This window comes from Ovis canadensis, chromosome 4 (genome assembly GCF_042477335.2).
Source record: "Ovis canadensis isolate MfBH-ARS-UI-01 breed Bighorn chromosome 4, ARS-UI_OviCan_v2, whole genome shotgun sequence".
Classification (NCBI taxonomy): Eukaryota; Metazoa; Chordata; class Mammalia; order Artiodactyla; family Bovidae; genus Ovis; species Ovis canadensis.
In genome coordinates, this window is record NC_091248.1 from 119,457,293 (window position 1) to 119,479,898 (window position 22,606).

General features: G+C 47.7%; 1 protein-coding gene across 2 annotated transcripts in view; it reads left to right on the plus strand.

The window, feature by feature from the left end:
• TMEM178B (transmembrane protein 178B) overlaps positions 1 to 22,606 on the plus strand; it is a 404,469-nt gene that overhangs the window by 350,588 nt on the left and 31,275 nt on the right. For both annotated transcript variants that reach the window (XM_069588576.1, XM_069588577.1), the window contains exon 3: positions 21,023 to 21,160. In XM_069588576.1, the coding sequence (XP_069444677.1) occupies positions 21,023 to 21,160 (138 nt within the window). The remainder of the gene's footprint in view (positions 1 to 21,022; positions 21,161 to 22,606) is intronic.

The following is a 22,606-nucleotide window of genomic DNA, read 5'->3' on the forward strand; positions in this document are numbered from 1 at the left end:
AAATTACATGTGTGTGTTATTACATAGTTTGGTTTTTGCCACAGTCAAGTATCAGGAAGACTTTGCAGAAGATTCAGAGTGGAGCTGAGCTGAATGGGTCAGAACTGGACGCATAGACACAGAGCAGGTGCTGTCTCTCCAGCATCAGGAAAGGAAAGAGCCTAGGAGGGCAGGGAGTGATCCTGGAGATGGATGAGCCATCCAGATGGCCACAGCACAGAGTCTGTGAAAGAGAGAAAACAGAAAAGAGGCTGTGGTGGTGATGAGGGCCAGCTATGAAGACCCTTAAACTAGACTCTCGGTGTGGACCTTACTCCAAGAGTCAATGTGGAGCAATTCAAGGTTTTGAGCACAGAGGGAGAGAGTGAGATTTGCTTTAGGGGAATTAATCTAGCAGCAGAGCGTGAAACGAGTTGGAGCAGAGAAATCCTGAGAGGAAGGACTCTGGGGAGCAGGTCACCAAGTAGGAGAAGGAACTGGTGCTCACTGAGCTCCTACTAGGGGCTGGATGCTGTGTGTGCATTTCATGTAAATTCTCTCATGTTATCACTTGTCCTTAGAGATGAGGAACTTGAGGCTTGCTGGAGGTCGTGGGGTTAGAAGTTATGGAACCAGATATTAACCCTAATAACACAGTTCAGGCTCATTTGACTGTACCAGGGGTGAGTGCTGGAGGGCCAGGCAGAGGCAGGAGAGAGGGGAATGTGTGGGTTAATTATCATGGAAGCAAAATTGGGGGAACTTGGTAACTGATCAGAAATGAAGGTGTTAAAAAAACGAGGAGAATTCAAAATCCTGCTGGGGTGTGGCCTATAGTCATGAGGATGATGAGGCCGTTAGTGTAAGTAGAGGAGGAGCCCTTTGATGGTGAAGATGAGGAACTGGGTGTTAGAGCTTCAGAAGCAGAAGTGGAGGCAGACCACCCTTGCCAGGGTGTCCAGAACACCCAGGGGAAAGGTCTGCACCCCAACGTAGCATTAATAAACATCGGAGTAGGGGACATGTATTTCTCGTTTATGCAGGTAACAAATATATTGCAGTGCGGCCTGAGTACAGTTTAATGTAAGTTCAAATAAACTTTAACTCTACAATAAAGAGGAATACTCTCTTTAAATCCTTTCATGAGTCATAAGTTCCCAGAAGTGGGGAGGGGACAGAGGATGAGATGATTGGATGGCATCACAGTCTCAATGGACATGAATTTGAGCAAACTCCAGGAGAAAGTGAAAGACGAGGAAACCTGGTATGCTGCAGTCCGTGGGGTTTCAGAGAGTCAGAGAAGACTGAACGGCTGAACAACAGCAAGTTTCCAGAGCCTGAAGGAGCCAGATTTCAACCTTTTGATTCTAAAACCTTAAATTTTCTTGCCCTGGGTTCTCTGGAACCTTCTAAGCAGCAAGACAATAAGTTCTTTGTTTATAACCTGCTCAAAAACATTTAGATGACTCTGCCAGTAGAGTTCATTCTACCCACAGACCCATGAGTTACAGCACAGGGTCCAGGGGAATGCACCCCCCAAACTTCTGCACCCAAATCCTACAAGTCCAGCAGGCTCTGACTCTTTTCCCCTTTTCTAGTACCAAGGATAGGGACCCTACATGGCGGAAATGAATCTGAAACTCGAGAATTGCTCTGTGATGTTTGTCTGGAAGACACAGGAAGTATAAAGACCTGATGAGCTGATGTCACTACACAGCTTGAGTACTGTTCCTTTAGAAGTCATTTGAGGGGTAGAAACTATCAGCTATCAACATATAAACATCTTGCCTTAGATATTTTATCTCCATCATGCTTAAAAAAAATCCATGATCCATTTATTTCTTTTTTTTCTAACTTGGAAGTAAACCAAACACACTGGTTCCCTTGGAAGAACCGGAAAAAAGTTTTTGGCCAATGTTGCCCAATGAGTTTTTACTAATCTGTAATGACCTTGGCCTCATTCATATGCACGTTGATAGAACCAGCTTCGATGGCCTGCCACAGAACAAAGGTAACATCCAGGACAGAGGGAGAGATGGGTGCTCGCGGGGCCAGAGGGGTGGGCTTGCTCTTCTCTTGCAGAGCCAGACACAAAGTACATAACAAGCATTGACTTAACAAAAGACCCAACAGCCAAACACTGGCAACATCTAAAAGTGAATGACTACACTTGAAGCATGAAAAAGGTTTCCAGTCACGTGAGACCCTTCAAGCATAGAAAGCAAACCATACATAATGGAAAACATTTGAAAACATAAAAATGAAGCCATTAGGCATCACTTTTCAACAAAAGGAGTAGAAAAGGCTTTCTCATCGACTGACTCTAAGTGAACTGTGTACTGTCAACAGTGCCTGGCTCGTGGTAAGTAGCGAATAAGCGTCAGCGTCTTTCTCCCTGAAAACTGATCTTCTGGGAGACACTGTGGGCCCCTACTCCTTTGGGTACCTACGGAATGGGAGAGACTCACTCATTCCTTAGTCCTGTGAGGCTTTAGCGCTCCTACTATGTATTCAGTGCTGTGAGAGCTGCAGAGAAGAAGCGATACCACCCCAGTTTCTAGGTGATCAGGTGAGCACACGAGACACGGCAGACAGCAGGATAGGAGACCCAAGGCTTTCTGGAGCAGCAGCCTTCTCCAGGGAAGGGCTGGAGCCTTACCTGTCTCTGCAGAACAATACCTGGATGAGGGATGGAGCCCTGCAGGTGGTGAACATGTGAGTGAGTCAGCGAATGGATGAGTGCCCTGAGACAGAGATTGACCCGCAGGTACCCGCCACGCCGGGCACACCCTACGTCCTGTGGAATGTGCTTCTGGATAGAACTACTCAGGAGAGTTTCAGAGAGGACGGGGGTCTGAGCGCTACGTGGCTTTGGAAGAGGAATGGTGTAAACTCACCTGGGTGCTCACCCACTTCCTAACCCTCCCCCACCTGCCAAGCTCCACCCTCTCTTACTTCCCTCGTGTCTATTTCTAGGCCTTACTCTCCCAGCACTTTTATGGCCCTTACTCTGTACCAGCCTCATTCGAAGGGACATAAAAATATAATCCCCATAACAATCTTTGAGGTAGGGACTATTATTATACCTGCTCACAGGTGGGGAAACTGAGACACAGAGCCGGGAAGGGCACATGGTTAGCAGGTGGTCCATCTGGAATTCAAGCCCAGGTAGTCTGACCCCCAGACTCAGTGTTTCTCACCACCAGCCTCTGCCCCCCTTTGTCAAGGGGAACCAGGGACTTGCCTGGCTCACGTACAGTCTACGCTTTTGATTTGGATATGAGCCAGTGCATGAGAAAGGGTGTTACCTCTGGTATCTTTGGGTTCATCTTCTCTGCTAATTCTTTCTCCTCTGCAGAGAACTACATTCAAGTCTTGCAGACTTTGGAGAAAGAAAAGTCTCCCTCAGGGTCTCTCTGTTTCCTTCCTCTTCACTAGAGTCAGGCTGCTTGCAAACAGAGGCTTGAAGAGTAACTTTTACTTCCTTACCGCCCATTCATTCCTAGTAACTCAGTGAGGTTGACTTCCACGCAAGGAGCCTGTGACAAGGTCATGGGGGACCGTCTAGTTGTGAATCTAGTAAGCTCCATGTGGAAGAGACCATGCCTAGCCTATGAATTGTGGTGCTCCCTGTGGCTGGCGTAATGCCTTGCAAACATTTAGTGCTCAGCAAGCCTTTGCTGACTCTCTTATGACAGGTCTTATTTGACCTCAGCATCCTCAGCTGTCACTGAAATCTTTTTCTTATCCCTCCCATGATGGCCCTCATGCTGGATTTTGCCCTGCCCTTCTTGGCTATCCATTCTCATTTTCCTTCTCTTCCTCTTCTCATCCCTTAATTAATGGGTGTTCACGTTCTGTCTTCAGCCTTTTCTTCTCTTTTATACACCTGCCCTGAGAGAGTAGGCATTCAGTCCTACAGTTTTAACTCTGTGGTTTTGATATCAATATGCCAAGCACTGATCTCTTTCCCACGAGATTCATATAGCCAGTGCCATAATGGACATCTCCAGTGAGATGTCTGTTACACACTTAACAAATTCAACTTGGCATCCTCCCTTCTCTTACAAGATCTGCCCTTCCCATTCTCCCTCCTTTCCCCTCTCCAAAAAAAAAAAATAAAATAAAATAAAACGAGATTCAAACAGAGAAGCAACATTCTCTGCCTCTTCTCCTGTGTATCTGGGTCAGTGACATCACCTCATTTCCCCTTATCCAAGCCAGAGACCTGGGAGTCGGCAGTGACATGTCCTCCTCCTTCGTCTCTCGCATTCCACCAATCACCAGTTCCTATAAATTCTTCTGCCTTTCCCCCCACTAAGTTCTAGAAGAATTTTGCTGGTTATACCAAGTACTTCTTTGTTTCCAAACCTATCACTAGGATTTATCATGTGGCTCTAAGTCGACATGTTACATTGATAATTGTGAAGAGAGAGCTATACCTTTAAAAAAATATTTATTTATTTATTTATTTACGGCTGTGCTGGGTCTTCGCTGCCGCTTGGGCTTTTCTCTAGTTATAGTAAGTGGGGGCTACTCTTTTGAGATGCACAGGCTTCTCATTGCGATGACTTCTCTTGTTGTGAAGCATGGGCTCTAGGCACGTGGACTCGGTAGCTGGGGCTCCGGGGCTCTAGAGCACAGACTCAGTTGTGGCACACGGGCCTAGTTGCTCCGTGGCACGTAGGATCTTCCCAGGCCAGGGATCAAACCTGTGTCTCCAGCACTGGCAGGTGGATTCTTTACCGCTGAGCCTCCAGGGAAGCCCAGGAGAAAAGACTATCATCGTACAGGATGGGGTCAGCTCTGCAGTCTTCCTATTATTCCTCAAACATGCTAAGCAGATTCCCGCCTTGGTGCTTTTGCTTCTGCTGTTTCTTCTTCCTGGAATGCTTTCTTCTCAGATATGCACCTGTCTGTTCCCTCTCTTCCTCAGGTATCTGCTTAAATGTCCCTTTATAAAGAGCATTTCTAACCTCCCTCTATTAATTAGCAACTCCCCCACTTCTGCCCCATTACATTTCATCCCTTTTACCTACCTTATTTTTCTTCATGGCACCACCACCACCCATCATGGTGTGACAGATATGCATATATGGAAACCATTTGTCTCTTTCCTTGGAAATTACATTTCAGGAAGCCAGGGGCCCAGTTCTGTTGTTGGACGTAGCTGTGGCTTGCTAAACATGAAATGAATGAATAAATGAGTATAAGTTGACTGCAAAGAGGGAATTTCTGTTGATGAATTGTTTTCAAGTAGAGGGTATGATATAATTTTAGTTTCCTTACAGAGGCCCCTTTCTTGGCAAGAGCTTTAACTCTCTGCCAAAGAAGCCTGGGTCACTGATAGCCTCCAAAAAACAAGCCACGAGCGCCACAGAGGAAGGCACAAGGGGAAAGGAGAGGACATGCAAGTCCACTCATTCACTGCTGGTCACTGCCAAGCATCTCCGTACCAGCGGAGACATCCAGAGTGGAAGAAGGCTCCCAGCCTTGTGCAAGGCATGCAACCTCCTTGATTTATGTTATCTGCTTGATTTATGATCATTCGGCACTCCTCAAAAATAGCTCCAGGATGCAGTGTTAGTGTTTTAGTAACACACTCATTATTTTCAAATTGTGCTCCATCTCTTGAGCTAAAGACAGGCTGGCATATGACAAAAGCAGGGCTGAGAATCACAACTACTAGAGTAGAATCATCTGGTCTACCCTCAGACCTGTGGGCAGGAAAGGTATTATTATCCCCATTTCAGAAACCAAAGGAACCCCGAAATTATAGGACTTACCTGAGGTAATAGAATTAGTGACCGAGGTCAAAGGTCAGATCCCCTATTGCCCAGGGCAGTGGTCGCTCACTATTCCATGGTCCTTAGGACTCCAAAGCACCTTTATTTCTGCCGCATTGCCTGTTCCTGCCATCCCATGCACATGACTTTGGAAAACCTATTTGCTGCTATGTGGAGAGGATCCTGGTGGACCATTGTCCCTAGGGTTGCAAAGAGTTAGACACAATTGAAGCAACTTAGCACACTTAAGACAGAGGCAAACACATACTTCTTAGGCTCTTCATCATCGTACTTCTAAATTAGAAAACAGAATCTGCCGGGATTGCAAATTAAAGATTTGGGGAAGGGCCAAGGAGGGGGAGAGGCTATTGATCTTTTATTTCTCATGTTATGTGTAATGACTGATGTGTCCTGAAACTGCTAAATATACATTCAGTTCAGTTCAGTCAGTTCAGTTGCTCAGTCATGTCAGACTCTTTGCGACCCCATGAACTGCAGCACGCCAGGCCTCCCTGTCCATCACCAACTCCCGAGTTCATTCAAACTCTTGTCCATCGGGTTGGTGATGCCATCCAGCCATCTCATCCTCTGTCGTTCCCTTCTCCTGCCCCCAATCCCTCCCAGCATCAGAGTCTTTTCCAATGAGTCAACTCTTTGCATGAGGTGGCCAAAGTATTGCAGTTTCAGCTTTAGCATCAGTCCTTTCAGTGAACACCCAGGACTGATCTCCTTTAGGATGGACTGGTTGGATCTCCTTGCAGTCCAAGGGACTCTTACGAATAATACCCACTGGGTCCATTGTGTTTGTTCCTCGGCCTTGTAGCCTGCCAGTGAGCATAAGTGCTCACTGGCATTTGTGGTGGTGCTTTACAATTTACAAAGGGCTATTGTCACAGATCTTATTTGGTCAATGACTCCAGGAGACTGTGGATCACAGTGATGAAAAGCCTGGGTTTTGGAATCTCCAAAGGCACCTTCTTCCAAGCTGCCTGACTTGGGGCAAGTTACTTATTATCTCATCCATAAAAGGAACATTATAATCTCATCAATTTATTGAGAAGATTACATGGGATAATATATAGGAAGTGCTTAGGACATGCCTGGCACATAAAAAATGCCAGCTGTATTATTATTAGCATTATTATCATTCTGGTTTCCAATATGACTTTTTGTAAGATCATTTTTAACCAATTTATTGAAAAACCTGCATCTACGACTTTATTTTTTTCCCCACTACAACCTTCTTAGCCTGGTCTTTCTGGCCTCCTGTTCCCAGTTTAATCTCTGGCAGGTAACCTAACGGTTTCTCGGGTAACTTTCAGGTGTTCGTAAACTGTCATTTGTAGACATTAACATTTGAGTCGGGTCTAGTGTCAGAAGGTCAGTCTTCTATCTGGTCTAAGTCTCCTCACTTCCCCCGTGCAAGGGCTTGGCCCCCTACAGGACGCCTACAGGAAGAGAGAAGTGCACTTCCGCTGTTTGCTCCCCTTCAGCTCTACTACTTCCGGTTCCTCTGAGGGTTGGGGGGTGGGGCGGGGCTGGAAGAAGTATGATTAAATGGGTCCTGGGATCTAGTTTGCCTGGTGGCATTGCTTCTGTTGGCACCCTGTGTGTAGCAAAGCCCCCAAAGCTGCTCTGTCTCTTGCAGGGCACCTTCGTGATTCCTTTGGAAAAGGTTCTCAGTGACTGATGTCCATCACTGTCTCCTGATGTGGGCAACACTGTCTCATCTCTATCTTCCAACTGACCTGGTCCCACTCCCTCCTCAGCCCCCAGTTTTGGTGCCCCCGCAGGAACTCTGGTGTAGTAAACACACCCTACCAGGCGAAGCTCTTGGATCTTTTCTAGGAACTGCTAGTCTTCGTTGGCATTCATGTGGCCCATGGAGAAATCCCAGGACCCTTCCCCACCCAGACTCAGGGTGTGTAGCTTTGTCTCCACTTCCATAGGAAGCTCTAACCAGCTTCTCGCCTCATTTTGGGGTCCACATGTAGGTACAATCTGCAGCATCTTCTTAACTCTGGGGCGCCTGTGTGCTGCTCTCCAGCTGGTTCTCTTAAGTTTCTTCTCTTGGCTTGAGGAGATGGTTCTGGTGGTGAGAGGGGGGATGCCCCATACAAGAAGGGAACACACAGAGCACTCTGCTGACTCTCTTCTAAGAAACCTTCCTCATCAGTCTCTGCCGCTTATCTGCTTCTATGTGTAAACTGAAGGTGGCGAACACACAATAAGTCGCAAAACCCTCATAGCAAGTTCTTAAAGTGTTAGTTGCTCAGCCGTACCCGACTCTTTATGACCCCATGGACTGAAGCCCTTCAGGCTTCTCTGTCCATTGAATTCTCCAGGCAAGAATACTGGAGTGGGTAACCATTCCCTTCTCCAGGGAATCTTCCCAACCCAGGGATCGAATCTGGGTCTCCTGCATTGCAGGCAGATTCTTTACCATCTGATACACCAGGGAAGCACAGCAAGTTCTTACCCTTCTCTTTAAAAGTGCTGTCCATTGAAATATAATGCAAACCATAACCCAGTTTAAAATGTTCTACTAGGCCCATTGACTATGTGAAAAGAAACAATAAAATTAATTTCAATAAAAAATTATCTAATCCAGTATATTAAAAATACTATCACGTCAACAGGTAATCAGTATAGAAATTATTGTGATATTAGATGAAAACTCATCCCAGGGCTTTGACAGCTGGCTACGTATTTTGCGTGCACACAGCTCAGGTGCTTGATGGTGATTTCAAGTGCTCAGGCTGCACGTGTGGCCAGCGGCCCCCACAGAGCTTTAGAATATGGAGGGAGCAGGCACTCACCATCCACTGTTCCCAGCTTCATTGTTGTGCTCTCTGTATTGTTCTGAGGCTGCAGAACTGAGTGTTTGGTGTGACCTGTGTGATGCGTTCCAGCCAACACGTGGAAAACTGGGGCTCATAAATGCAGGTCACCTGATACCACAGTCAGCATTTTATCTGTTTCTGAAGCATCGTGCCGCTCAAACAGAAATCGTGGTGTTTGTGCTTGAGAATCTCATGTTGAAGGGACATGTAGCAGGGGAGAAGATGCCTACAGAGACATTCATGCAAGTCTCCTGAGGTCCTTGGGTGTCCTTGAAGTGCCTAGTCCCTAAAACATGGGATGTAGTCAGTCCTGAGGGGACCTGCACACCTCACTGAAAGCATAACCTGCAGAAAGATTGGCAGCTGGGTCAGTGACAAGAGTTCTATCTGCATGCTGGTCTGAGCTGGAGCTGCCGGGTGAAGGAAGCCCTGCCCTCCAATGGCAAGTATTGGGTCGGCCAAAAAGTTCCTTTGGGTTTTTCCATACAATGGTATGGACAAAGCTGGAATGATCTTTTTTGGCCAACCCAGTATTTCCACAGTCCACACTGTTGGCCAAGGAAGAGCATGGCAAGTCTTTTGTGTTCACTGTTTTGAAAGGCTAAAGAAACTAGTTAGCAGCAGTGTGTCTTTAAGAAGGGGTTGCTCATGAAAAGGAATCTGTGGCCAGGCCTGAGATCAGCGTCTTCTATCTCTTCAGTTTGCCTCATTGTTTGTGCTTAAGACTTTAAGAAACGTAAAGCTCACAACTCCCACAGAACTCCAAGGCTGATTGTTAAAGTAACACGCTCTCCTTGCAGAGAGGAACAAACAAAACTCCAGATGCCACAACCCAGAAAGGCTCCCTGTTGGCATTCTCCCTGTGGTCCTTCTCCCTTGCCTCTCCTGCACAGGTGGACATGCACGGATGCACACCTGTATACCCACAGCCTAGGGGTCATATGGAATCGACAGTTGATATTTCGTATATTCCACCTGTGCCTTATTTTTCATTTAATGGTCTGTTATGAACTTTCCCCCATGTCACTGACATTCTTCAAAAGAGTAATTTTAATAGCTGAATCATATTCCATTATATTTTATTGAATGTGAAACTCCCTTCTGGGGTTTGAAGCGGCATGGAACCTGAAAATGACTGAGGAATGGAAAGGGCATGGGCAGACGGGGGCCCTTTCCCAGGCCTGATTGGCTGTGTGACCTTAATCTGCTGAAATTCCACTGTCTTCATTTTTCAAGTTTACAAAGTGAAAGAGAATCTCCTGTGTAGAGCCCCTGGGAGGCTAATGGGTGTGTCCTATGTAAATTGTCCAACACAGCGCCTATGCATAGTAATATGCACAATAAATGTTCATTCCTATTTATTTTCCCCTTTCCTAGGCCTTTCAGATTCTTTGCTATTAACCAACTCTCGGGTGCCTGCAACATGTTTCTAGAAAGCATGGCACTCTCTAAGGTGCGCGTGTGTCTTTTCTTTATATTTGTTTGTATTTATTTGCTAATTTGGCTGCACCAGCTCTTAGCTGCTGAGTGCAGGACATAGTTCCCTGACTAGGGATCAAACCCAGGCCCCTGCATTGGGAGTGAGGAGTCTAGCCACTGGACCACCAGAGAAGTCCTGCCCCTGTGTCTAAGGTCCCATCTCCTGATTGCATTGTGGGAATTCTCTAGGGGCACGATCTTGCCACCCTGATTTCTGTCCTCCACCTCAGAGCAGGTGTCAGTGACATGTGATCCAGAGGAAGATGTCTGTGTGCTGGCTGGAAAAGCATTTCCAGACATGAAGCAGAATGAGAGGAGAATAAGGTTTATTAGCAGGAGATGCTGTTAGAACAGCGGGCGGGCTCAAGGGCAAGCCAACTCCTTTTGTAGGCTAGTAGCCAATTTTTGTAGCCTCAAGAGAGAAAATTCCAACTGGAAGGGTGGCATTAGGATGATTGCTTAGGATGCTATAGGTGGGCAATGGGATAGGTATGGGGTCAGGGAACTGGCTATTTTAGATCAGGAGGCCTATGGTAACATTTGCTCTGGGGCTTGGTTTATTCCAGAAATGTTTGTCCTGTGACCTCGGTATAAGGCTCCACGGAGGAGAGGTGGGAGCTTATCTGGGGTGGCACAGAGATTGTACTGGTCTCGCTCCTGGCAAGAAGACCCACCTGTACCCCCACCCCAAGGACAGAGACCTAGGCAGCAAGCAGGTGTATCTGGTTGGCCGAGCTTCCTTCTCATCATTCCTGTCTTCAGTCTGTGCTGTTGGCTCAGCAGTGTGGCAGTGGGAAGGAGGAAGTCATTCTGAAGGGTTTTGGGTTTGGGACTCTGCCTCTGTCAGTTCTAGGTTTTTCCCCTCTTTTCTCTCCAGGCACTTGCTTTAGCTGCTGACCAAGCTTTCTTTCATCAGGCGAGCACACATTTTGCAATTTGCCTTCCCTTGTCTTGACAATGGATGTGATTTGTATATGGCACCATCACATAACGTCCCTATTTATGGCAGCTCTCTAATCCGGAGGTAGGGTTGGAGAGCAGGAAGCTGCAAGCCCGTCTCTGACCCAGAAACCACTCCTTGTTTCTATAGCAGCTACCTTCCCCTGTGATCTCTTCCTGACTTGGGGGCATGGGGGAGGAAAGAACAGTCTGTTGGGATTGTAATCTGTGAGGTATCATATGGGCTTGTTAAACTTTATGAGGGTTCCCAGGTGGCGCTAGTGGTAAAGAACCCACCTGCCAATGCAGGAGACTTAAGAGACCTGAGTTCGATCCTTGGGTTGGGAAGATCCCCTGGAAGAGGAAATGGCAACCCATTCCATAGGAGCCCCCACGTTACATGGTTCTTTGCAATCTGGAACCTGAACTTATTTTGATGTTTTCTTTGTGTACACGATTAAAAAAAAAAACTATGTTGAACTGTTAAGCAAAAGTTGATGCTGGCTTTTAAAAATAAGATTGGAGAGAGAGGTTGGCTTCAAGTCACAGTGACATTTAAGATTGGAGGGAGAGGTTGGCTTCAAGTCACAGTGACGTTTAAGTCACATCCTCCTCACCCTGCTTTAGTCCATGGTGCATCCTGTTTTAGAGGTTGTTACAGGGTAGGGGGTGGGTGATATCATTGAGCAAACATTTATTGAGCACTTGCTTATGCCAGGCAATGTGCTGGGAACTGGGAAAACAAATAAACCAAGCACAACCACAGCCCTGAGAAAGCTTGCACTGTCGGAGGAAAGGACACATAAGTAATTACAGTAAGATGGTGATTATCAACCAAGTGTTATAGGAGCCTCAAGCACTGGATGCCAGTGTTGGCTAAAGAAGCGCCCCGGAAGCCTCCCAGACTTTCACTTTTTTGGGAGATTTCAGGGATGCTGTGGAGAAGGCAATGGCACCCCACTCCAGTACTCTTGCCTGGAAAATCCCATGGATGGAGAAGCCTGGTGGGCTGCAGTCCATGGGGTCGCTGAGAGTCGGACATGACTGAGCGACTTCACTTTGACTTTTCACTTTCATGCATTGGAGAAGGAAATGGCAACCCACTCCAGTGTTCTTGCCTGGAGAATCCCAGGGACAGGGGAGCCTGGTGGGCTGCTGTCTAGGGAGTCGCACAGAGTCGGACACGACTGAAGTGGCTTAGCAGCAAGGATGCTGAGAAGCTTGCTAGGTGATATGTGTGAGTAGCCATGTTGGCAGAGAGCTCAGTGCCATCAAGGAAAGGGGGGAACGTGCCAAGCCTTCCAGAGAACTGCAATTTCTCATGACCAGAGCACATGGGGGCTTGGAGAAAGATGGAAGCACAGGGATGGGCAGAGGGCACTTTTTTATGGAAAGCCAAGAACTATTTTGGGCTTCCCATGTAACTCAGTTGGTAAAGAATCTGCCTGCAATGCTGGAAACCTGGGTTTGATTCCTGGGTTGGGAAGATACCCTGGAGAAGGAAATGGCAACCCACTCCAGTACGCTTGCTTGGAGAATCCCATGGACAGAGGAGCCTGGCAGGCTACAGTCCATAGCGTCGCAAGAGTGGGATACATCTTAGTGCTATCTTCCTTAAGAGCTATTTTGTTTTCACATAAAAAAATGGTTTCTTGAATATAACTTCATTAGGATGCCAAACCAACTTACACCCTGGAAGAAAGCCATAGACAAAACCTTTCCATCATAAATACAAAGAAGACATCCAGATAGGTTCCTGGTCCAAATTTGTGAGCCACTTCTCTGTTTCAGTGTTAATTGACTAGATCACTCAAGAGTGATGGTCTTGTGCATTCTTGCTTCTAGATCCGTTCAGTGCTCACTGCAAGAGGTGAGCAGGTTTCGAGCAGCCTCTTTGGCCCCCGGCACCTCTGCTATTAACTGCTGTGGCCTCCAGCTGTTTTGGTCCCCTGAGGATAAGAAGCATCCACACTCGAGATTTGATACTTCTTATTATTAACAAACAGAAACATAAAGCCTGCACCTCAGCCTCTCCTGGTACCTGAGAGGCGCAGGAACAGATCTCAGAAGGTTGTTCCCTCTGGGTACCAAATCCTTAATTAGGGGCTCATCCCAACATGCTGCTCAGCTGTTGTATGCTTGTGTGCAACATGTGAAAGAGATGTAGTGCATGAAAAAGAGAAAACCGCTCTAATTTAGGTGACTCCACTTCTTGCATTACTCTAGCCTTGTGTCAGGTTCTATTCTAAGCAGTTTATGCGTATTATCTTGTTTAATCCTCTGAATAACCCTTTGAAGTAGGTAGTGTCATAACTTCCACTTAAAGATGCGGACATTGAGATCTAGGAAGAGGGACCAACTTGCTCACGTTCGCACAGCCAGTAGGTGGCAGAGCCCGGTTTTGAACCGGGGCAGCCTGGTTCCAAGAATCCGTGCTTCCATCCCCATCTGTTGAGCCTCTGTGTGGTTTGTTGTTGTTGTTTAGTCGCTAAGTCGTATCTGAATTTTTTTGGCCCCATGGACTGTAGCCCTGCCAGGCTTCTCTGTCCATGGGATGTCCCAGGCAAGAATACTGGAGTGGATTGCCATTTCCTTCTCCAGGGGCTCTTCCCAACCCGGGGATCGAACCCACGTCTCCTGCATTGGCAGGGAGAAGCTTCAGCACTGAGCCACCAGGAAAGCCCTCTGGGTGGTTACCCAGCACCAAAACTCCCTCTTCCTTTAGAGATGGATGCTCTGCGGTGACTGGTTCTTGGAATATTCCTTCCTCTATGAATCAGCTTGTCCTGAGTTGATGCCACAGCTAACATGCTCATTGCCCACCCTTTCTCTCCACCTCTTACTTTCTAGATTGACCCCCTGGGGTAAGAACACCGAGTTCTGTCTTCACCACCATCCTCTGCCTTTCAGCTGTCGCCTTGCACCCCAAAGGGACTGATTAATTTGCAAATGCATGTCTAGCTCCCAGAGCAGCTGATGCTCTTCCGCCTTTGTAGCCAAGGCAGCACCCTTCTCGCCCAGAGGTGCCCCTTTTGGCCAGCAGAGGAGGACCATGACCTTGTTGGTTTCACAGGCTCTTGACCCTGGACCATTAACACAGTGTCCACCCTCCCATCTCCTGTCTTTACTTCACACAGCAAGTTCTAACTCAGACCTACCCTCACGATTTCTGTTTTTTGAATGAGAAAAAATTTCCAATCCTCATCAGTGTTTTGTACAAGGTCTTTAAAGAGCAAATAGAGATTCATAGCCTCCATATATTTTCCTTTTCTGAGTAGTGTTTATTTAAATGCAGATGTCCTGGTTTCCCGTGTAGAGTTGCAAGCAATACCTTTCAATTTAAATGTTAATAGGAGTGTAAACTTCAAATCAAAAGTTTTCCACAAGGGAGAGCTGCGTCTTCTGGTTGTATTTGATGGTTCTCCTGGCCATTCTCCCTCCACCACCCTCATCATCCACCCCCCTCAGCCCACTCTTTCTCACTGTGCTGTCAGTGTTCTTTTCCTAAAAGGATTAGAATGCACCTTTGTCGTTTTGAACACTAGACTCTCAAACATTAGGATTGTGGAAGACAGATAGTAGACTCAAACCCAACAGGACTCCTGGGAAGATTTTTCTTTATCTCAGCCTTTCCCTACAGAGTCCAGCTCAACGTTCCAAATTCTTTCTAAGGGGATTATTCTTTGTCCAACCCTGTGCAGTATTTTTCCAAGGCTTCAGACGGATGCATTTGGTTTTCCGCTTCCCCTTCCCTCTCCCCTTCTTTCTACAAAAAAGCAGGATGAGATAGGGAAAGAAATAACAGTTGACCCTTGAACAACACAGGTTTGAACTCTATGGATCCACTTATTTGCAGGTATTTCGAAAGGCTACCCACTCCAATATTCTGGCCTGGAGAATCCCGTGGACTGTATAGTCCATGGGATTGCAAAGAGTCAGACACGACTGAGCGACTGTCACTTCACTTTTGCTTTCAAGAGTACACGCAGCAGTAGCACAAGATGAGTGGCTGACTGAGTCCCTGGATGTAGAACCTTCTGTCTTCTGTGAGTGTACAGAGAGCTGACTACAAGCTGTCAGTGGGTTTTCCACTGTGTTGAGGGTTGGCGCCTCTTAACCCCCTCATAGTTCAGTGGTTAACTGTGCAAGCTGTGTAAATTCCCAGGTGCAAAGTACTGCTGTGGGCACAGTGAACAATCACAAAGAATTTTTAAAAGCAATTTCTCACTTCTAAAGAAATGAAATTAACACATAGGATAACACAGATGGGATGGAATGGGGCCATCTATATGTGAGTCATTCCATAGGCAGAGTAGCCTTTGGGATTTTCTCAAATACAAATAAAAAGCAACAAAGATTTAAAGATAATGAAAATAATATCTAATGCCTTAAATACAAATATGATGCCTATAATAACCTTTCTAAGGACCTTAGGGTCCAAATTTTGTGTGAGAATGTGATATCTGGCTTCATCTTCCTTTATTTCTTTATTTTCTCTTTCCCCCATTTCCTTGTGCTGTGTGCATTTTGTAAGACTCCTAAATAGTTTGGAACAAGATCGGACTCTTACTCCATAAGTTAGAATTGATTTTATACTATAAATTTCAATGATTTTGATTCCATTATTATAAGGTGTGTTATTTTTGTTTCAGAGAATCCTTTTCCATAGACTCTTGTTCTTATGTCGTGGAAGCAAGCTATGTTTCTTCTCTTGTCTCTTGGGGATATTTATATTGATTTAAAATTTTATTTTAAAATTTAAATATAATTTTTAAAGGTTATTTTCCGTTTACAGTTATTATGAGATATTGGCTGTATTCTTCTTGTTGTAAATACAGTGCCTCCTTGAGCTTATCTACACCCAGTAATCTGTTTCCCCACCCTCAGCCCTGCATTCCCCTCCTATCCCCCCCCCAACACTGATAGGCGCTAGTTTACTCTGTATGTCTGAGTCTGTCTCTTTTTGTTATATCCACTAGTTTGTTGTATTTTTCAGATTCCACTTATAAGTGATATACAGTATTTGTTGTTCTCTTTCTGGCTTGTTTCACTTGGAGCATGATGCCCACCAAGTCCATCCATGTTGCTGCAAATGGCAAAGTTTCAATATTTTTTATGGAATACTGAATAGTATTTCATTGTGTGTGTTTGTATATACGTGTATGTGTGTATGTATATACATACATACATATATATCATATTTTCTTTCTCCATTCATCTGTTGATGGACACTTAGGTTGCGTCCATATCTTGGCAATTGTAAACAATGCTGTTATGAGCCTTGCACATGTATCTTTTCAAATTTAGTGTTTTTGTTTTTTTGGATATATACCCAGGAGTGGAATTCCTAGGTCATAGGGTAATTCTATTTTTAGTTTTTTTAAGAAAATTCCATGCTGTTTTGTACAGTGGCTGCTCCAATTTACATTCCCACCAACAGTGTACAAGGATTCCCTTTTCTGTACATCCTCACGACAACACTGGTTATTTGTGGTCTTTTGACGATGGCCATTCTGACAGGTGTGATATGATATCTCATTGTGATTTTGATTTATATTTCCAATAATAATCTTTAATTTCTCCTCCCTGCCGGTTTGTTTCTTCAAGTTCTTTTTCTTCCAACTTATAGATTTTCTTCATATCTGGGGCTGCCTGAAAGCCCTGAGTAGGCAGTGGGCTCGTCAATGGGAAGCTTTGCTGTAGATAGTTGGAGGGACTGCTTATGCCTCCCTGCCTCCTGCCACACACACAAATAGTAATGTCTCTCAATATTTTCTCGTGTGCTGGTCATCACCAGAAAGGTCTCTCCCAGCTTCCAGGCTATAGGGCAAAGGCACAGCAGTCTGCTTCTGGGAACCAGGCAGAAGAGGTCTGGGGTCTCAAGGGTAAGCATTCAACATTCTGTAGGTGCACAGACTACTTGCCCTGTGTGCAATGACCCTCAGTTGTGCTGACCAGCCGTCACCTGAGCTTATGGACTCCCAGTCCTAAGTACTCCCTCTCCACCCTGGGGGTGAGGAAAAGGGGTTATTCCTCAGAGGTGTGGAGTAGCCGAGGGGAGCTAGAGTTCTCATTCCATCCCAAACAACTTGTTTGAAATCCTTGTTTTAATCTCCCTCCCCTCTGCTTGACTTGCTGATGCATAGTGATTAATGCCAGTTCCTGAGCCTTTGGGGGGTTTGGCAGGATTGCTTTCAGCTTCCCACCCCCCCCACCCCTCTGCTGGCTCTGCTCTTGGCTTGTTAGGTCTGTTGAGAATTATACTGTCTCTCAGTTTTGCAGCTTCCAGACTTCTGTTGCCGCCATCTTCTTTTCTGGTTTCCCCTTCCATGTGAATTTCTGTCTTTTAAAAAAATCTTGTAACTCTAACCCTTGCTTTATTTGGGAGGAAAAATGCTAGTTACATTTTTTTCCATCTGTGATGATGATCCTGTAGGTCTTTAATTAGATTATTAATTTTATTTTCCCACACAACTCAGTACCCCAACTCATTCCTTTTAAGTTTAGTGGTTTGAGACTGTTGATCAATAAATTATTTAGCTTCTCTAAATCCTGTAAAATAGGAATATTTCTTGTCCTGCCTACCTTTAAGTTGTTGCTGCAGCTGCCCTGAGTTACCATGTGGGTCTGAGGGCAGAATAAACAGCTGTATGTACATGGCTCTAGCAAAGTCAGGCTCACCGGGTGATGGTGAATATCCTCTTGGGTCAGTGAAAATGCTCAGGCCTGACCTCTGGTTTTCATCCTTCTTTCTAGAACAACAACTGAGCCTGACTCGGTTTCTGTTGACAAAGCCTTTGGGAGAGAGCAGAGTGCAAATAGTCTGTGTTGGAGGCACAGCCCTCCCTGACCTGGGAGCACAGATGACTATTGTCTGTCTCAGGGCTTTTGGAAGAGGGATTATTCTCTCCATTTCTGTTTCTGCCTTTTGCTCGGTTTTCTCCTAAGTGACGCACTTGGCTTTCCTCCTCTAGCAGCGATACCTTTCCGTTCTGTAATGATTGGCATTTCCCTTTTCCTGCCCACCCCTCTTCCCCATCCCCATCCCAAGTACACATAGCTCACAGGGACCCATTATCCATTCAGTCCCCCAGGCAGCACCTTTGCTCCCTTGGGTCTGCATAGCCCAGGGGCCACTACCCACCAAGTGCGGCAGGAAGGGGCTCTGTGGCTTCTGCAGGGCTGTCCTCTCTAGTGCCACTAGAGAGTCTTCCTAGAAATTCTAGGAGAGTCTTCCTAGAAACCGCCCTGCTACTGAAAAGGAAGCCAGTGGTTTCACAGGGGCATAGAAGGGAAATTTCCTGAGCTGTTTAAGGGGATATAAATAAATCTCCTTTAGACTAAAAATACCCTGGTCTCTCATCTCCCATTCCCATCACCTCTTTGCCCTTGACTGCAGTGGAGAGTGGATGAGCCCCCCGTGGCAGAGAGTATCCCACGGCCAGGAATCAGTCCCAGTGGAGTGGGGAGGGGACCTTTTTCCACCAAGGAGGCAGCCCAGAGCTGACTGCCTGAAGTCTGTTGTGACAAAGGAAGAAGGGGCGAAGGGACTAAGGCTCGTGGCCGTGGAGAGATGGAGGGGCCTGGGTGACCACAGGCAGTTGAAAAAGGGGTGTGGCCCAGCAGGCAGGAAGGTCCTCCCTTCTTTCCAGCCAGCCATGGATGCCTGAGCACGGAGCCTGCTCAGGAAGCCTGGCACACATTTGAATGCTGGATCTAACACGTCCTCAACAAAGTTCCTTCTGGAGTGTTTGGTGATCTGAGCAGTCAGAGCAGCCTGATAATTAGGCCTCCTTGGCAGTGCATGGGAGTGACTGTAATAGGTGTGACTGCTCTCTGGCTGGGCAGGCACTCTGGGGTCAGCAGGGGTGGGAAGGACCCAGGAGAATTCAGTAGAGCAGGAACCTGCTCATGGCTCTCCGTGAACGTCCGCCTCTGTGGCAGGGCCCTGTCAGGCCCCCTTCATCACCGGGAGGCTCACCTGCTGTTCTCCTCCCCAGCCCCCTGCCAACTTCTTCTCCGGGGGTTGAGGAGGGGGCTGCCAGGGTCTCATCTTCAGTGTCAGGACCAGGGGCATGGGCCACAGCCAGCTGTGGAGTTGGGGGAGGAGCAGGAGGTCTCAAGCCAGACTGTGCCCAGAATCCTCTGTTTACTCTCCTGGCCAGGAGACTGTAGTGCGAGAGAGGCACAGAGGTGATCCCCACAGAAACCTGGGTGTTTGTTTGCCCGGAGATGAGAAGAGACCATCAGTGCTTGCTTGGAATTGGGGGGGGGGAGGTGCTCATGTAGTTTGCTGTCCTGTGTCCCCCTCCCCACATCCTCATCCTCCTTCCCTTCCTTCAAGAGAAGAGAATGCCCACGGGGTCTCCAGGCTACTCTGCAGTCCCTATCCCCCAGGGTAGATGTCAGATAAATAGCTCCTGTGTGGAGCCTGATTAGGGGTGTTACTCAGAAGGAAGAAAGCCAGATGATTCCAGGGAAGGAGTATGCAGTGGGTAGGGGGGCGTGGCGGGTGGAGGGTGGGATACACCAGAGGGTCGGGCTGGAGCTGGGAGGAAGCTTAGCAAATGCTGAGTGAGACTGACAGAGACATATCAGCAGCTCTGCTGTCTCCCTTCTGCTAAAAATTCCACCTTCCCAGACCTAAATAGAAGGAAATACAAAAAAAAAAAAAAAGAGTGGATACGTATAAACGTATAGTTGATTCACTTTGCCTACAGCAGAAACTAAGGCAGCATTCACGTGCTAAGTCACTTCACTCAGGTCAAACTCTTTTCAACCCTGTGGACGATAGCCTACCAGGCTCCTCTGTCCATAGGATTCTCCAGGCAAGAATATTGGAGTGGGTTTCCATGCCCTCCTCCAGGGGATCTTCCCAAGCCAGGGATCAAACCCACGGCTCATGTCTCCTACCTTGGCAGATGGGTTCTTTACCACTGAGCCATCAGGGAAGTCCTGTAAGGCAGCAATACCCCCAATAAAAACTAATTTTAAAAAATCAGCTTTCCAGACAGCCCTCCTCCCCCTACATGCCAGGCTTTGTCTGGTGGGTTGGCAGAGCATGGAGAGAGAAGGGCCTGATCAGGAAAACTGAGGGGGCCTCCTCAGGGTTCAACTTGAGAGCAAGAAGCATGGTCCCCACCCTGCAACCACACGGGCGGGGGAAGCTGAGCCCCCTGGAGTCAGGCTGGAGGATGAGGAAGTCACACAGCTTCCTCTTCACCCCTGACCTCCTGAGAGACCAGCAAACCCTGCATGGGAGGGATAGAATCCTTGGCAAGTGCCCAGACCCAGCCCAGCCCTAAGGGCCCGTTTGCCTGGTTCTCACTTTTTGAAGGATGAGTGATGCTGGGTTAGGACCTGGGAGCCGCACAGATCTGGGTTTGATGCCGTGTCCTCCACTCTCTGTAGACTTTCCGTGGGTTGCTCCATTTTCCAGATAGGGATAAAGACAATAGCTGTCTTAGAAGGTTGGGAGAGATGCCTGGGAAGAACAGTGCTGCACCCAGCACAAAGGAGGGATGCAGAGGAAGTGGCAGCTGTTATGGTGGTGATCTCTCCTTCCACATATGGACTGGCTGTCCTAGCTGTGTTTGCACTCCAGGGTATGGTTCCTGGGGTTTCCCAGCTGGCTCAGGGGTAAAGAATCTGCCTGCAATGCAGGAGACTCAGGTTCAAGCCCTGGGTCCAGAAGATCCCCTGGAGAAGGGAGCTACCTACTCCAGTATTCTTGCCTGGAGAATCCCTGGACAGAGGAGCCTGGAGGGCTGTACAGTCCATGGGGTCACACAGAGTCAGACATGACTGGGCAACTAAACAACAAATGCGGTTGCCGTCAGGGGCTCTGTCCTCTGCAAAGGAAGCTCAGTTGTGCCAACCTGTCTACAAAGGGCCCCTGTGGTGCCCTCACCCCGCCCCCCTGGCCCAGGGTTGGGGTGCACCAGACCCTGAGTTCCAGGCTCTGATGCTAACTGGTACCCACCTGTTTCCCCACAGACCTGCGCAGGATGACGGCCGGCTTCATGGGCATGGCAGTGGCCATCATCCTCTTCGGCTGGATCATCGGCGTGCTGGGCTGCTGCTGGGACCGAGGCCTTATGCAGTATGTTGCCGGGCTGCTCTTCCTCATGGGAGGTAAGGCTCGGGGGTGGTGGGCTGGGAGGTCCTAGTTACTGGCATTCTGAGAGAACAGCTGGTGGACATGCAGATGGAGACCCAGACTCCATTGGGAAGACTCCCCTTTCCTTCACTCATTCCAGCAGTGTGTTTTGAGTTCCTCTCAGCCGCTCACCACTGCTGGTCCTTGCCCTCTAGGGTCTCCCACCTGGTGTGCAAGAGATGGTGGTGATGGCATTGAAACAGGTGTTAGATATGGAGCGAGTGTGACCCCAGGAGGTACTTGGGTGTTTTGAGCACGTAATGTGTGCATGGTATATACTGTGGGGCAGGAGGCAACTGCTGTCTGGACAGTTTCTTCAAGAGCCTACCTCCACCCTTGATTCCTGGGTCCTGCGCTGCTGCTCCCATTTCCAATGAGGCTCTAAAGCTGGTGGGACAAGGCTAACCCTTCTGTCACATGCCTCTTTCACGCTGTCACTGGCGTGGCCATAGGACCAGTCCAGCCCTTTGATGGGTGGTCCATAAGCAGAGCTGTGTAGCTGTGAGGGAACAGGTTCTTATCCATGGGAAGTAAAAGCTCATTCACAGTCTATGCGGCCTCTTTTCTCCCTGAAGAGTTCAAGTGGGCTTTTTGGTCTCCTGGTTTGAGCCCCAATCCAAAGCGAAAGCTAACCGTGAGTGTGCCCTTCACAGGGCATTCCTTAGAGAGAGGTGGATGGACAAACTGCATGGAGTTAGGAAGAAGGGGAACTGGTTTTGTGCAGAAGGAACTGAAAACGTATACAGGGAAATGTGTAAGGGCAGGAGGAAAAGGGGATGACAGAGGATGAGATGGTTGGAGGGCATCACCGACTTAATGGACATGAGTCTGAGCAAGCTCCAGGAGCTGGCAAAGGACAGGGAAACCTGACGTGCTGCAGTCCACGGGGTCTCAGAGAGTCGGATACGACTGAGCAACTAAACAATGGCAATAATGAGTCCTGTGCACTGAAGCCAGTGTTAGTTAGATGGCAGACACCACGTGAACTGCCTGACTTGGGGTCTCTGACCAGCCCCAGGAGGTGGGGAGGTGGGGTGTCCTGCTGGAAATTGGAGGCAGCTGTCCTGGGTGGACAGAGAGATCTGGGGGCTAGTGAGCTGTGGGTTGGGAGAGAAGGAGGAGAATTGTTGGGTTCAACTTGGCGCTGGACTGTTTATCCTTATCCCCCTGAAGAACAGACATCCCAAATCTAATTCTCTGTCACCAAGAGTCAGCCATCCCCGCCCAGCACCACCTCCCCTGTGGGTCCCAACTGGACTGAGGCACAGGCCAGGGGAGGGAGAGGCATGGGCGGCTCCCTCATCCTTCCTTCCATCCCCCGCTGAGACAGGACCCCCCCCCAAACCAGCCCCACCATCTTTCCTGTGCCCCGGAGTCCTCCTCACTGAAGCAAGGGTCACACTCGGCCTGGGATGTCCATG